At 43.8% G+C, this 17,020-nt stretch overlaps 1 protein-coding gene across 1 annotated transcript in view; it reads left to right on the top strand.

Moving 5' to 3' along the window:
• Positions 1-11,852, top strand: part of LOC122811222 (V-type proton ATPase subunit B, brain isoform) — a 1,846,974-nt gene extending 1,835,122 nt beyond the window's left edge. The window contains exon 17 of the mRNA XM_044082914.1: positions 10,283-11,852. Within this exon, the coding sequence (XP_043938849.1) occupies positions 10,283-10,425 (143 nt within the window). The 3' untranslated portion in view covers positions 10,426-11,852. The remainder of the gene's footprint in view (positions 1-10,282) is intronic.
• The last annotated feature ends 5,168 nt before the right edge of the window (positions 11,853-17,020 follow it).

Consider the following 17,020-nt stretch of genomic DNA (forward strand, 5'->3'; position numbering starts at 1 on the left):
GAGCTTCAAGCCCTCTCTGTTAAGCCCCCTTATCTGATCTTTCACAAGGATAGAGTATCTCTAAGACTAAACCCGTCTTTTCTTCCGAAGGTTTCTTCTACTCTTTGTCTGCAGCAATCCATAGAGCTACCAGTTTTCTTTCCAAAATTTTCCAACAAGGCAGAATACAGACTTCATCAGTTGGATGTGCATAGACAACTGAGGTTTTACTTGGATAGGACACAGCAGCAGAAGAAATCAGACCCGCTGTTTGTGGCCTTTGCAGATAACAGGATTGGCAAAGCAGTAACTAAGAACATTATTGATAGGTGGATTAGGGATTGTGTTTCATTTATTTATGCATCAACAGGAAGGGACCTTCCATTTCCAGTTAGAACGCATTCTACTAGGGCTATGACAACTTCAGTGGCCTTCCACGCCAGACTGTCGGTGGATGAGATATGTGCAGCAGCCATTTGGGTTTCTCCACATACTTTTATTTCTCATTACAAACTGGACGTGGCCTCTAGAGGTCGGTCGTCCTTTGGTTCCACAGTGCTCAGGAGTGTTTTCCAGTGAGCCTCCCAGGATCTAGGTGCTAGGGACGCTGTCCCATCAGTTATGAATGTAGGCGAGATAGGATCGCATTACATCTTTTAGTTATGTACTTACCATAACGATAGATGTATGTGATCCATCTCGCCTACATTCTTATGTACCCGCCCTCCTTCCCCCTACCTGTTGGATCTGGAGGAAACACTGTTGTATAGTTGGAGTGGCTCGTGAGTGAGTTGTGCGGCTAACAAGATCTGGGGGTTTGGGTGTGGTGCATCCTGGGATAAGGGGGTTGGCCCAGCCAGTGAGAGACTTCGTGCTAGTGTATCGGCTGAGTCGGAGCCAATCCATTATGAATGTAGGCGAGATGGATCACATACATCTATCGTTATGGTAAGTACATAATTAAAGGATGTTAAGTTGTCAATCTCGCCTTCATTCTTGCTTGATGGGTTCGGAGCCGATCCTCGGCTCCGACTCGGCACTTGCTAAGCTCGAGAGTCACTTTTACCAGCTCGAGGCAGCCCCATATCCCATGATGCAAGGCGGTAAGTACCCAGATCTCGTTTGCCGCTTCGCTGATGAGGTCCTCCTTTTACCAGCTCCTGGTAAGTGTTTATTATTACTAAACTTTAGCCCCCAATCAGAAAATTTTCTCTTTTCCTTAGAATTCTATCTTTCTTAGATACATTGTGAGGCCTTTTCTGACTAACTTTATTTTTCCTTTTTTACCTTTTTAGTCAGGCCTTTATTCCCTCCCACCCCCCCCCCCCTGTTAGGGTGTGTGTGTGTGAGAGTTTACTTCTCATACTTAACTTTACTTGTCTGATTCGGGACTGTGTGTGTACTGTTGTTTTGAAAGCACTATGTCTAAAGAACAGAGGGTCTCAGGCTTCAAGAAGTGTGACTCATGCTGTCAGAAGATGTCTCTGACAAACGGTCACACTTCTTGTTTATACTGCCTGGGACCTCTCCACCTGCAGGACTCTCCTGTGCAATTTGTCATTCTTTTAGCCAGAGAGTCCTGCAGGAAAGGAGAAATAAACTTATTTTAAGGGGTCTCCTTAAACCGGAGGGCTCCCTGGCAAAATCGGCTCCGGGCAAGCCTTCTAGGACTACCAAGGTCCAGGCTTCAGTTTCTAAGCCTCCGGCCTTGGCTCTGACTCCGGAGTCGAGATCGGCTCCGGCTGGAGCCGATCCTAACTTGGCTAAATCCTCGGCACAGATGGCTATCGGTGCCGATACTGTTACTGTCACTTTGGTGTCGGCTCCGACTGGCTCCGACCCCCATGTGGCTCAGGCTTCGGTGTCGGCGCCGACCGGCTCCGACACCATTGTTTCCTTGCCTGTATCAGCTCCGGCTGGAGCCGATACATCTGGACCTACACTCGGAGTCGAAAAGTTATCGGCTCCATCTGGATCCGTGGGGTCTTCGGCTCTGATGGTTCCTTCGAGGAAGAGGTCCAGGTCTCCCTCTTTGGAACCGATACTGTCGGCTCCAGCCTCACCTTTTCTTTCGGAGCGGAGCCATCGGAGCCGATCATCTAGGTCTTCCAGGTTGTCAGACCATGATTTAGAGAGAGTGGTAAGCAGATTGTTAAAATCACAGGCACTAGCCCAAATGCTTCATAGTCCGTCTCAACAGACGACTATTAGTCCACACCCTCTTCAAATTCCTCCTTCGACTCTACCCCAGAGTTTGGAGCTGGAGTATACAAGAATAGTTACTGCTATGGCTGAGGGCCAGATACCCCCCCCCCTTCTGCGCCTTCAGCATCTACTCTTATCTCCTCCTCGAGACCTTCCTTGGAGGGATTCGGTGGCCGGGCTTCCCTGGTCTGCTCCGAGGGGGTGAGTGGCATCGGACCCTTGTCCGACCCCGCTCTTCCCCTTGGAGCTTCGGCCTTGGTGAGCTCGGCTCCGACATCTTCCTCGGAGCCTTCCCTTTCGGTGGGCCCGGGAGTCCCAGTTTCTTCGGAATGGGTTCTCTCGGATCTCCCTGGGAGGGGAGCCTTCGAGGTGATGAGGAGTGTGCTGGCCCCTGGGCTCAGTCAGCAGTCTATTCCTTTAGCTCCTCCCTCTACGGTGCCTGTTGATATCTCTTCCCACTCTCTTGCTCCCGGACCGAGAGATCCACCGCCTCAGGTTTCCCCACTGGGAGGAACCCCCTCTTCCGAGGATTCTCCTGATCCGTCAGGAGATCCTCCACGCAAGAGGACTTGTAAGAGGAAGCACCTAGACTCCCCTGAGTCCATTACTTCGGATACCGACTTAGATGAGTCGGAGGGGTCCCCAAGATCCCCCTCTGAGGATGTCTCCTTTTCAGACATCCTAGAACTCCTGAAACAGAGGGGAAACTGGCCCACCATAAATCCCTCCGATGATGAGTCGGTATACCTAGAGGCGTTTGGTTCTCGACCCTCCACCTCCTGGATGTCTCCACCTTTTGACCCCCTCATGCAGGTAATCGCTCGAAAGGCTTGGGCTTCTCCTGACTCCGTAGAGCCAGTTCCCAGGAGGCCTTCTAAATTTATTACAGCCCCTTCCGAACAGCAATTCCTTACAAAAGGTGTCCCGGTTGATGCCATGGTGGTGGCGGCCGCCACTAAAAAGGAACTTGCAGATCCTTCCGTACCCGTCCATCCTCCTAACAAGGATTCCAGGACCATGGACAGGTATGGTAAGCGGATGTTTTCCTCAGCGGCCTTTGCCATGCGTTTGCTGAACTATTTGTGTCACTTCACCAGACTCCAAAGGGACATCCTTAAGGAACTAGGTGAAGTAGTACAGGATCCTACAGCTCCGGGGGCACAAGACAAGATTGCTTCTCAGCTAGGAATCCTTAACTCCATAACTAACTCCTCCATGCGGCTGATTTCATATGCAAGAGATGGAGCGAGTAGAGCTGCAGGCACAGGAGTGGCTCTGAGACGTCAATCCTGGATGCGGCTCTGTAATTTTGCTGATCCCTTCAAGGCGTCCTTCACAAACTCTCCCTTTGATGGGTCAACTTTGTTTGTTCCTCAAGTGAAGGATACATTGACCAGGTGTGAGCAGGACGGCAAGACTCTTTCTGCCGTAGGGGTCCGTTTTTCCACCCCTTCTAGACCTTACCCCAAAGGACAGAAGGGTGGAAAGATGTGGTTCCGCAAATCCCAAGGAGTCACGCCGGATACACGTGGTCAGTTTACCCCTAGAGGCAGAGGGGGTAATAATAACAGATGCCGCCCTAGAGGCAGAGGGTCCACAAAACCAGGAAGCAGAGAGTCTCTCTGACAAGCCCTTCCAGCATCCCTGAGGTGTTGCCCGACTGTCGATCCTTGGAGGCAGTCACAGGAAGATTATCGCTGTACCCACAAGCCTGGCTTTCCCTCTCACAAGACAGATGGGTACAGTCGATCATATCCGAGGGTTACAAAATTCCTTTCGAGGAAAGTCCCTTCAATCACAAAAATTCCCTTCCAGATGTGCCACCCGGTCTAAGGGAAATCGCAAAGTTAGAAGTATCAAAGCTTCTAAACAAAAGGGCCATTCAGCCAGTTACAACAGACCATTCAGAGCCTGGAATCTACTCAAGGTTCTTTTTGGTCCCCAAAAAGACGGGAGATTGGAGACCAATATTGGATCTCAGCAGACTCAACAAGTCTGTGAAAAAGACGAGATTTCGAATGGTCACACTTCAATCAATTTTGCCCTTCCTGGGCAAAGACAACTGGATGTGCTCAATAGACCTTCAGGATGCATACTATCACATAAAAATTCACAGACGCTCCAGAAGGTTTCTCCGCTTTCGGCTGGGGTCCAGTCATTTTCAATTCAGAGCCCTGCCCTTTGGTCTCACTACAGCCCCCAGAGTGTTCACCAAATGTATGGCAGTGGTCACGGCTCACCTGAGACGTCAAGGATTCCAGGTGTTTCCGTATCTCGACGACTGGCTCCTTTCAGCCACCACCAGGCATCAACTTCTCCAAGCCAGGGATTACACCCTAAATCTCTACACTCAGTTAGGAATTTCGATCAACTACGAAAAATCCTCCTTGTTGCCCTGCCAGTCTATTACTTTCATAGGTGCAAATTTAGACACTGTTCGGATGTCAGCAACCCTCACAGACCAAAGAATTTCAGATATCCAAAGTCACGTGCGGATCATCCTTGCCAGCAAAAAGGTACAAGCCAAACTGGTCCTGAAAGTGTTGGGCCTCATGGCAGCGGCCATTACCCTTCTTCCCTTGGCCCGCTTCTACATGCGTCTTCTTCAGTGGATGTTGTTCACCCAGTGGTCTTACCAACAACTTCCCATGCGTCACCAAATCCTGGTGACACAAGCTTGCAAAAACCACCTATCTTGGTGGATTTCTTCTCCCCAGATTCATCAGGGCAGACCCTTTGTATCCCCGGCCCCGATAGCCACAGTCAGTACGGACGCCTCCCTGATCGGGTGGGGGGGTCATTATCAGGGCAGGATGGTTCATGGGACGTAGCAACCGTTCGAATACCACCTGCACATAAATGTCCTAGAGATCAGAGCAGTGCTTTTAACGTTGCAAGCCCTCAACGACTTTCTTCCCTTGGGAACAATTGCAGTTCACACGGACAACATGTCTGTAGTATGGTATATCAACAAACAGGGCGGAACCAAGTCCTACCCCTTGTGTCGAGAAGCTCTCAGACTTTGGCAATGGGCGATCTCCTCTCATCAGTTTCTGGTAGCAACGCATATCCCTGGGAAAACCAACTTTTTAGCGGACAGATTGAGCAGAGCTATTCTCATGCCTCACGAGTGGTCTCTCAAACAATCTATAGTGGAGGAAACTTTTCTAGAATGGGGCCGCCCATGTTGTGATCTTTTTGCTACTTCCCAAAACAGCAAATGCCCAGACTTCTTCTCTCTCTTCCCACTGCCAGGCCATCCCCCCAGAGACGCTCTTACCCAGGATTGGCCCCAGGGACTTCTTTATGCCTTTTCCTCCTTTTCCATTGATTCCACAAGTACTCCAGAAAGCCAACGTTTTGAGAGCCAAAATGATTCTCATTGCCCCCTATTGGCCTTGACAAATTTGGTTTCCGTTCCTCCATCGTCACCTATTGGTGCAGCCGTGGCATCTGGACCCAGTGCCAGGCCTTCTGATCCACCAATCGGGTCACCTGCATCGGTCTATTCCTTCTCTCAACCTCACAGCTTGGTTGCTCCACTTCCTTCCTTAGCCAGGCTTCCTATGATCTCTGACCCGGTTAGGGATATCATAGTGGCTTCTCTTAAATCCTCTACTAGAAGGATTTATACCAGCAAGTGGAAACGCTTCTTTTGTTGGGCAAAATCAAAGAATATAGATCCCTTTACTGCCCCTGTTCATGCAGTTTTGGATTTTTTAGCGGAAATCTTTCACTCGGGCTCTTCATCTTCCACGGTTAAAGTTCAGTTGGTTGCTATCTCGAACTTTCATGTCGGGTTTGCAGATCACAACATTGTCCCACAGGCTTTGTAGAGCCTTTCTAAAAGGGATTTTTCTCCTTAAACCTCCTGTCAGGAGTCCTCCTCCTCAATGGGACCTAAATCTAGTGCTGACATCCTTAATTCTTCCTCCCTTTGAGCCAGCTGTTTCATGTTCACTGAAGTTTCTTTCATGGAAAACACTCTTCCTTGTCGCTATTACCTCAGCCAGGAGAGTGTCAGAACTTCATGCTCTTTCTGTTCATCCCCCTTATTTGGTCTTCCACAAGGACAGGGTATCCTTGAGAACTAATCCATCCTTTTTGCCTAAGGTGGCTTCGAAAACTAATTTGAACCAATCTATTGATCTCCCTGTATTTTTCCCTAATTACTCCAACAGATCGGAACAAAAATTACATTATCTTGATGTTCACCGCCAACTCAGATATTATTTGGACAGAACAAAACAATTCAGGAAATCCGATCAGCTCTTTCTTTCTTATGCTGAAAATAAGAAAGGCCTTCCTGTTTCCAAAGTGACCTTATCTAGATGGCTTTCTTCCACCATCTCCGAAATCTATCAGCTCAGGGGCAAACAGCTGTGCTCAAAACCAAAAGCGCATTCCACCAGAAGTTTAGCCACTTCCACAGCCTTTCAGGCTAGACTCCCTTTAGACACTATTTGTGCAGCAGCCACTTGGGCCACTCCTCATACCTTTGTTTCTCATTACAAATTGGATTTGGCCTCCAGGGATAGAGCCAGTTTTGGTTCTACGGTTCTCAAGAGTCTGTTCCATTGAGCCACCCAGTATAGAGGTGCTAGGGATGCGGTCCCATCAAGCAAGAATGAAGGTGAGATTGACAACTTAACATTGAGAAGTTATGTACCTACCATAACGTTCCATGTTGGTTGTCTTCTCTCGCCTTCTTTCTTGCGACCCTCCCTCCTACCCCCTTGCCTGGACAGACCTTGTTTCTCCTTTGTCTGGAAGATTGCTTCTTTAGGCACCAGTTAGTTACCTGGTTCCCATTACAGCCCTTCCTTTAGGCTAATTGCTTTCTTTCCTCAGTGGAAATTTTTTGTGCTAGGTGTGTTTCCCTATAGGTACAAACGAGATCTGGGTACTTACCGCCTTGCATCATGGGATATGGGGCTGCCTCGAGCTGGTAAAAGTGACTCTCGAGCTTAGCAAGTGCCGAGTCGGAGCCGAGGATCGGCTCCGAACCCATCAAGCAAGAAAGAAGGCGAGAGAAGACAACTAACATGGAACATTATGGTAGGTACATAACTTCTCATTTTCACTGCCACCAATCACTCATACCAGCTACCTTAAGGCCATTAACAAAGGCTGTCCAATTTTACTGTCTAATGTTACTATCAATACAAATGGTGGTTTGACCAAACGCAAGGCTATTAGGAATGGCCCCACACAATGTCACCAAGTAAATAAGTACTCTCAAAACTTAAATATCTCTACACAAGTCAGCCACAATGAAAGGTTTAAATATATTTAATAATAAATAAAAGAACAAAATAGTAAAATATATAGTTACAGTGATATCAGAGTTCAAAATCACAGGAAATATTTAAAATAACATTGCAGTACAGGCTCACACAAATAAAGAACATATTTATTTTATTTACATTTGTTTACCGGGTAATGTCCACTGGACAACAAGTCTGTTTTCAGTGGTGACCCGGGGAGAAAAGCTCCAATGAACATAGTAACACAATAGCATAAGTTTCAAATTACATAGACGTACAGGTATTAAAAAATAAGACCGTAGAACATAGTAAAATAACCTAAACACTTAGTCAGTAACATACAAGTCAGTAGACGTATAGATACAAAATAAACATGAACAATTTACAAAACAATTTTTGTCAAATTGTATGAAGAGAGGGGCCTTCCTCACATGATTTTGAAAGGTGTGACCAGAGTAGTAGAGAAAAATGGGGGGGCGGGGTAAAAGGTTAGTCTGTAGCAAGGCATGGGCATAACAAGTGCGATAGGAAATATTGTTTTAGTTCCCTCTTAAAGTGTTGTGTATGATCAATAGCGAGAATTTGTTGAGGGGGTGAAAACATCTAAACTAAGCTTCACTATATTCCTCACTGTATCTAAGATAATTACTGTACCCTAAAAACTTACTAATAGAGCAAGGCAGATATGTTGAATGGTTCTTGTTTTTTGTCAAGTCCAAGACAGAATGCAGACTGGTCCTGTCTCACTAAGAGACTTCTCAAAATAATGTCTAAAATATTACTGCTGGGATAACTTGCAGAATGACATCACTTCTTATCTGACTTCTAGTTACTAGGCAAAATCCCCATTGCTGAAGCTGGTAGTATTTAGCATTTACCTGTAAAAAATACTCATACAAGGGCTTTTGCTCAGATCTTTGCAGTTGCTAGAAAACACATTCATTCATGCTTCCCAAGTAGCAATTAGTTCACCCTAAAGACAATACAGAAAACTTACTAGTACAGACAGTCTCTCTAGCTGCACTGAAACAACTTTATGGCTTAGCTTGTAAAGCAATTTAATTTGATATTTTTCTAAAGTCTGCTGGACTGAGGTTAACCTCCTGTATTCTAGTTTCTACTGTTAAAATATATACATTTATACAGTTAAAATAGCACATGTACATTTCTGTTCTCTCCCAGTAGGGCACATTGTGGATACATTTTAAACACAGCACTTTATAAATACCTTTTCAACACAAACATCTGTACAGAGCAGTTTGATATACATGTGATTTACCATTCTAATACACTTGTAACACAAGCATCTTATGTAAATTAGTTTGATATGCACAAATTACATATTATTTAAAGAAGTCTTGCTAGCAGTGCTGGCAGCACCTCCTTTCATTCCAGTGTCTAGCTCCTAGCTCTTGTCATAACCCATTGCAGGCTACAGTGTGTGCAGTTTTCATATGACTTGCTTATCTTTGCAGAGCCTTTTTCAAAGGGTCAGGAATCTCACACTTGGGTGAGAAATATCCTGCATAAGCTGGGATTCCAAGAGAACATTCAAAAGCCTGTTTTTTTTTTTTTTTTTACTCCATCAGACAGGATTGTGTTCTGCAATGTTTGCTAAACACCTCTATGCATGTGAGACCTGTGAAGCGTACTATGTTGGAAAGACTAAGAATTCTTTAAACAAGAGAATTTACCAACATATTACAGCATCCAGAAATAGGATTTGCAAAACGCTCTGGCCAAGCATTCTGTGGAGTATGTGGATTTTAAGAAGTTTTCTTTTCTTATTTTAGAACAAGTACAGGTGCATGCATTCTCAAGGGATTGGCAAAACCGTTTGTTGCAAAGTGAGATGTTTTGGCAATTGAAGTAGAATGCGGCCAACCCCCCAGGTTTAAATGACTGTACAGTGGATATAAAAAATGTACACACCCCTGTTAAAATGCCAGGTCTTTGTGATATAAAAAATGAGACCACAATAAATCATTTCAAAACCTTTCCCACCTTTCATGTGGCCTATAACCTGTACAATTCAGTTGAAAATCAAATCTGTTGGGGGAAAAATATAAAAAACGTACAATAAGCTGGTTCCATAAGTGTGCACACCCTTAAACTAATAGCTTGTTGAAGCACCATTTATTTAGGTAAATAAATACTGTCATATGCTGTAGATGTAACAGCACTGTATATATGTAAATAGACTTACTTTACAAGTGTGCAGCCATAATTATATGTACCATAAAATGCAGGATGACTTGTGTGCTTAGCCTACAATGTGTGTGTATTTCTGTGTCCATTCTTCATCCTGGGTCGTGGCTGAAAAGGATCTAATGACCAGTTCACTTACCTGGTTAAAGTAAACTCCATCAGTGAGGTACAGTGTTTTTTGCAGTAAAGTAGGCAGGACATGTTTTACATCTTCTCTCTTTGGAGGTGGAATGGCTCTCATTTTGTGTAATGATCAAGGTGCGAGTTCTACAGACTTTTCCAGAAGATGTCTGTGAAGCAGGAGCTCACTGTATTGAGATGCCTTTGTGGGAGAGTTTTACCAATTTTTGTGTGCCATGGTTTCTGCTCCTACCCATCTTGCACTGTGATAAACTGAACATGTGGGAGCTGCTGTTTTGAAGGTAATGATTCCTTTAGGGTCCTGATGTGTTCTAATTGCAGAACCCAGAGTTGAGACCAAGTGATGCAGGTGTGTATAGATTAAAAATTGCTCTGAGAAATGTTTTCTTTACCTGCAGTTGCTTTGTTAGTTGCATGAACAGGCATTAAGATGTGCTGTGAAGCATTAAACTGACTGTATGTTTATTACTGTTGGTGTTTAGGGCCGTATGAAAATCGGACCGTGTTTGAGACTCTCGACATTGGCTGGCAGCTGCTGCGAATCTTCCCCAAAGAGATGCTGAAGAGAATTCCCCAGTCCACTTTGGCCGAGTTTTACCCTCGAGACTCTGCAGCAAAGCACTGACATTGCCTTCCGTGGTCTACATGCACTCTGCTTTGTGGCACTCATATTGTGAGCCACCCCCACCCTCGAGTTGTCACTGTGTTTCACTTTTTGTTCTGTGATTTTGTTCAAGAGCACAGCTCAGCTAAACTACTTGCTTCAGTGTTGCATCTCAAAGCAGAGTTTATAATATTCATCTGGAGGGGAGTCAAACAATTGATATTTTAGTATGGTCTCTATTTTAAGTAGCAATGTAAACTAAACTGGATTGCTCTGTCATTGTTTTAGTGGACTGCTGTTTCCTGTCAAACTTGAAAAAGAAGTACAATCACTACACCGGTTTCATTGTGTTCAGTACACGCTTTATTGCACTATGGGTGAAGATTTGTCTGTATTTTCTATGCTGAGACAGATGACTTGTTTAATGCTCTGTTGTGTCAAATACAACATGTAGTGTATGTGCAGAAACACCTACCCAGTGGTGAAGTATTTACATGCATGTTGTATTTAATATTGCAGCAGTGTGAAAGCATGTTAATCCTCTCCTTAAAGCTTTTGCAAAGCAGTATAAAATGAAAGCCATCAATGTACAACACAGCTGTGTTTCCATCGCCCTGTGAACTATAAAGGAGTAGGCCGGTTGTTAGTGTAAAATAATAGTGCTGAAGATACTGTCTGGTAACCCTTACGATCAAAAACTTATAGCACTGGATTCTGACAAGGGTTGTTCATTGAACTGTATGCAAATGTGACATGAAAAAATATTTCAAAAATAATGTTTGCTGGTTATGTCATTGCATCTTCTTTGTAAGGATGCAAGGCACGAGGTACAGCAGAGTGGCTTCTGCACATCTGTTAACCAGCATTGCACACACTAATTTGAATGCTCCTTTTAGAATGCATTAAATATTTTAAATTAAATGTTTAAGTTTAGCATTCATACCTAGAAAGAAGTTTGTTTTTGTTCATTAGGAGGTGGATGGCAGTTTGTATTTTATGTCAGACTGATTCAGCAAGTGTAAATATTTTTAAGCGTGGGTGAGTTTTCTCTCGAGAGATATTTTAAACTCTGTTGCTTTTCAGAAGTTCTTCCAAAGTCGTATCCCATTGTCAGAGTTGTTTTTGTCTGTTGTATAATCCTGTCCCTCTTTTTTTTTTTTCTGAGTGACATTTACGAATCCTTCAAATTCAAAAGAAGGTATAGATATGCCATCTCAGTCTTGTGAATTCAAACTTTTGTCCAGTCTGCTGGGTCTGTGTTGTGTTCACCTTTCATCGAGTGTTGTGAGCAGTTATGCTGGCCTTGTGCATTCCTTGTGTCTTCATACACATATGTACAGAGTTTTTGGGTTTCCTAATGGGTTGATGGCATGACGTTCCATAATGTAGAAAATAAAACTGATATGTGGATATATTAAATATTAAAATTAAGCGATGTACACACAAAATTGTTAACATCATTTTTTTTTCTATGAAAGAGAGAAGCAGGTGGTGGTGCTGAGAGGGGAGATATGGTATCAGGAGCTTTGGCATAGGTGTGTGGTTTAAAAAAAATGAGACCAGCTAATGTATGTGTTCATTTATATAACCATCATCTCGTAAGGATGAGCTTCATTTGGCTGAGTTTAGCAGCCCATTACAGCTCCTTAGGGTATACTTTGCATGTTTTTATTTTTGTATTTATTTAAGGGATGTATACTAGACCATGCAACCCTTTTTAGCTGTGGTCTTTTAACATAAAAATATCAAAAGGAAAGGTGAAAAGTAATGTCATATGTACAGGTAAGATTAACCTTATAATTCCTAAAATTATAGTCCAAAAAGCAGGAAAACATTCAGCTCGCTTATTATTTAGTGATGATTTTTATTAATGTAAATTTGAGTGCAACAATTGCATTGTGACATTTTTTTTGTTTTTTACACTTTTTATTTAATGCGGCCCCTTGTATTTGCAGTAAAATGGAAGTAAATCTTAAGTGTTTTGCTGTCCTTGCGGCAGTCTCACCTTTTAGTAAATAATGTACTAATTTCTTTATTGATGAATCTTTACTTTTGTTCCTCTCAACTTTCATTTCACCTCAGCACCAATTAACTCTAAGTAAATTCCTTCAACTCCAGCCTTTAATAACTGCTGTTTACCCCGTCCCTCCTAAGTCCATTGTACAAATTGAAATTTGTACAAAATAAGGTTGTCTTTTGCAGTTCATTCATAGAAACCTTCAGTGTAATTTAATGTTTGTGCTTACTGTGATGTACAGAAATGTAAGCTGTGTTATTACCATCAATTTTTGCATTCTTCTAGGGTGAACCTGAAAATAGTCTGTTTGGATTATTGCTCCACCTTTAACAAATGAAACAAAACATCTTGTTGAAAAATGCCATTTGAGCAACTTTTTCTGTTCCTCAGTCTCATGTTGCAGTAGCCTTTGGCTGTATGGGTTGTACCCTGCTTAGAATACGACAACAGCACAGTTGCTTCAGGAAAGTTTGGCTGCCTTACACACCTACACTCTGACTGCTGATTGGATAGTGTTTGAATTTGTCTGAATAAATTCATTTGATTTGAGTGAACGAAAGCGTGCACAGATTAATGTTTTGGTTTGCCTTCGGAGCTGTGGCCCTTTGTTACTTATTTTAATAGTGATAGTAGCACAACAGGTAGTGTACTTGTACTTTCATGCAGAAGATGTGGGTTCTACTCCCACAGCATGTAGATGGATAGCCCCTTTAATCAAAATCAGCAGTCAGACTGTATGCAGTTTCTGAACTTTCTTGCCACCTCAACAGAAAGCAGCTCTGAGGCTTCAGAAGGAGCAGCAATCTCCTTCAAGTCTCACTTGTGGCAGATAAGACCCCAAGGGAGAGCTGTTCCACTCAGAAACTGTTGCTCTTTTAAGAAATGTTATATTTAACTTAAGCACTATCCCCCTCCTTTTTTTTTCCTACAGTGTCTGAGGTTTCCTGCCAGGAACTATTTTTAGAACAAGGCTTATTTTTAAGTATAGGGGGCTAATTTTGTGGTGGTAGAAGAGTACTGTTTTGGATTTGCTTGTGCAGTTTTTTTAGAATTGGAAAATATTTTACAGGGCAGGAAATGTATTTTAAGTCGAATGCCTGTGTAGACTTTGTGATGACTTAGTTATTTCTGTTGGGGCACGTCAGGAAAGGGAATTAGAGTTCTGTTAGGGATTTTTAAGTACTGCTTTTTTTTGCATTTGAAAGTGACTGTGTAGCAAAGTATAAGTGAGCATGCTGCTTTGTGGCCTTTTGTTTGACAGCTTACCTTCCAACCAACTCATTCCAGCAGCTCTTACTATTAATCGGGCTCCATCCTCCACTACAGTATGGATACTTACTAGTAATCGGGCTCCGTCATCAGCTACAGTATGGATACTTAATAGTAATCGGACTCCGTTAGCTACAGTATGGATGCTTACTCCATTCCTGAAGGCCGTTCTGCTGTACCAAAAAAGGAGCAACACATTACGAAGGCCTTGCCTTCCACTGCAGGCTCAGAGAGCATATCAACCATTTATTTCTTATGACGAGACAAAGGACAACCTTTGTCAAAACTGACTGTTTCAGGATGGTTATCCTCCACTGTTGCTTTTTATTCCCAGAATGGTAGATCTATTCCAGGCAATGTCAAGGCACATTCTACTACTGCCTTGGCTTCTACGATGGCATACTGGATAAGGTGAGCTCTAGAAGCATTTTATAGGCAGCACTTGGTCGTACAAGCTGGATTCCTTTTCCAGGACCATTTGTCAGGGATTCCTGTACCCTTATCCTTCCTCCTCCATGGTTAGATAGGCTTTGGTAATTGATCTGTATAGCAAAAGACTACTGCAGCAGTTCGAAAAGTGGGAGGCTGGCATAATGCTTAAGGTGTTTACCTTACAGGCACAAGGTGCAGGGTTTCATTCTCACATGGGGTAATTGACTAGGCTTGAAATTGTGCACAAGAGCAGTTAGCGTAGTAGTAATCTTTGAATCTATGAACAAGTTGCAAGTAGTGGATGTTTGAATTCTTCACTGCTGCAGTACACCCACCATCCATTCCCCTTTTTCTGTATATAGTTAGTTTTCTGGCTATATAGCCAGTTTACACTAAAAGTATGTTCTAAGCTCATACCACAATGTAGTCTTTTTGTCTACTGTACAGGATACCCGCATACCACTGAGAGCCCCCCCCCATACTCACCTGTTTAGAAACAGTGTCTCTCTCTCTCTCTCTGCTATCTATAAGTTAGTCACTACCCTAGTGTCAATTCTGTCTTAGTTTGCTATACTGTTTTTGTTTTTCTGTTTGTGGTTTTCCTTTAACTGTTTTTATCTTACTGCAAATACCTGTGTATACCTCGCTATTGCATCTCTTCATTCTCTGTCTACACCTCCCCACCTCTTCTACTTACCTGCTGACTCTCACCGTGTGCTCCTTACTCTTTCCCTCCTGGCCTGCTGATTGTTTCTTGTGGTGACTCTTCCTGGCCAATCCCGCTCGGGCTCACTTCACTCCCTTCCCACCTCCATATAATTTCCTTTATATCTAACCATCGAATCCCTTCCTCCCCTAACTCCACCCTTTCCTGTCTGCTATAACATTCTAAACACTTTACCCTCCCCAACTTATCACTGCATAGTTTAGTCTGCTTCAAATCCTCCTTTTTCTACATATCCCCTACTCCCCCTGTAGGTTGTTTCAATTAAATTTTACTTCAGCTCTCTAACAGGTTCAACAACTTACTTTTCCTAGTCCCTTATCCACTCCTCACTACCTCCCCACCTTAGGCCATGTCTTTTGCAAGCCTCTCCATTTTCCTCTTGCCTCCATTACTTCTCATTCTTACATCTTGTACTACTCCATTACCACCTGTCCATAGAGACCCCACTAATCCCCATACTAACTGTTCTCATCTCTGCAGTACTCTATTACAATCTCCTCCTCTATCTTACATCTTGTACTACTCCATTACCTCCTGTCCACAGAGATCCCACTAATCCCCATACTAACTGCTTCCCATCTCTGCAGTACTCTATTACAGTGTCCTCCTCTGTCTTATATCTTGTACTACTCCATACCACCTGTCCATAGAGACCCCACTAATCCCCATACTAACTGCTTCCCATCTCTGCAGTACTCTATTACAGTGTCCTCCTCTGTCTTACATCTTGTACTACTCCATTACCACCTGTCCACAGAGATCCCACTAATCTCCATACTAACTGCTTCTCATCTCTGCAGTAATCTATTACAATCTCCTCCTCTATCTTACATCTTGTACTACTCCATTACCTCCTGTCCACAGAGATCCCACTAATCCCCATACTAACTGCTTCTCATCTCTGCAGTAATCAATTACAATCTCCTCCTCTATCTTACATCTTGTACTACTCCATTACCACCTGTCCACAGAGATCCCACTAATCCCCATACTAACTGCTTCTCATCTCTGCAGTACTCTATTACAATCTCCTCCTCTATCTTACATCTTGTACTACTCCATTACCACCTGTCCACAGAGATCCCACTAATCTCCATACTAACTGCTTCTCATCTCTGCAGTAATCTATTACAATCTCCTCCTCTATCTTACATCTTGTACTACTCCATTACCACCTGTCCGTAGAGACCCCACTAATCCCCATACTAACTGTTTCTCATCTCTGCAGTACTCTATTACAATCTCCTCCTCTATCTTACATCTTGTACTACTCCATTACCACCTGTCCATAGAGACCCCACTAATCCCCATGCTAACTGCTTCTCATCTCTGTAGTACTCGATTACAATCTCTTCCTCTATCTTACATCTTGTACTACTCCATTATCACCTGTCTGTAGAGACCCAACTAATCCCCATACTAACTGCGTCTCATCTCTGCAGTACTCTATTACAATCTCCTCCTCTATCTTACATCTTGTATTACTCCATTGCCACCTGTCCAGTGTGATCCCAGTAATCCCCATGCTGATGTTCATCGTGTTACCCTGCTGCAGTCATCACACTTGGGTTATCCTGTCATCAGGCGGGCCCGCAGTCAGCCTGAACTCCAAAGTCTTGGTCCGGCGTCGGTTGCTGTCACTTCTTCCCTGACGTCAGTGCACCAGGGGTATATAGGAGGCATCCGACACCATTTTCTCCAGTAATGTCCTTCAAGAATGCAACTGCAGTCCTGACATATGGGTTGTCCTGCCTCAGGCAGCCCTTCGGTCGGCCAGATTCCAAAGTCTGGGTCCGGCGTCGGCCAATGTCGCCTCCTCCCCGACGTCAGAGCGGCTGGAGTATAAAGGCATCAGCCGACACCATCTTCTTCAGTCTTTCTTGCCGCGCGGTGCCCGAAGCAGAAGCAGTTCGCAAGTGCCGGTCGGTCAGCTCCTGTGTTTTCAGTTACCGAAGTCATCTAAAAGCTAAGTACCCCGTTGGGGAACATTTTATCTGAAGTAGGAGATTCATTTGTCTGCAACCTGTGGGTTATTGATCCGATATCGGATCCGAACCAGCATGGTTTATCCAGCTATGGATCCGAGCTCTTAGCTCCTCCCCTCACCCATAATGCCCTTCTCTCCCTACATGACCTCAGATCTAGTTTGCCGCGCTGGGAACCAGATTGGA

The sequence above is a fragment of the Protopterus annectens genome, chromosome 9.part0 (assembly GCF_019279795.1).
Source record: "Protopterus annectens isolate FY-2018-M chromosome 9.part0, PAN1.0, whole genome shotgun sequence".
NCBI lineage: Eukaryota > Metazoa > Chordata > Ceratodontiformes > Protopteridae > Protopterus > Protopterus annectens.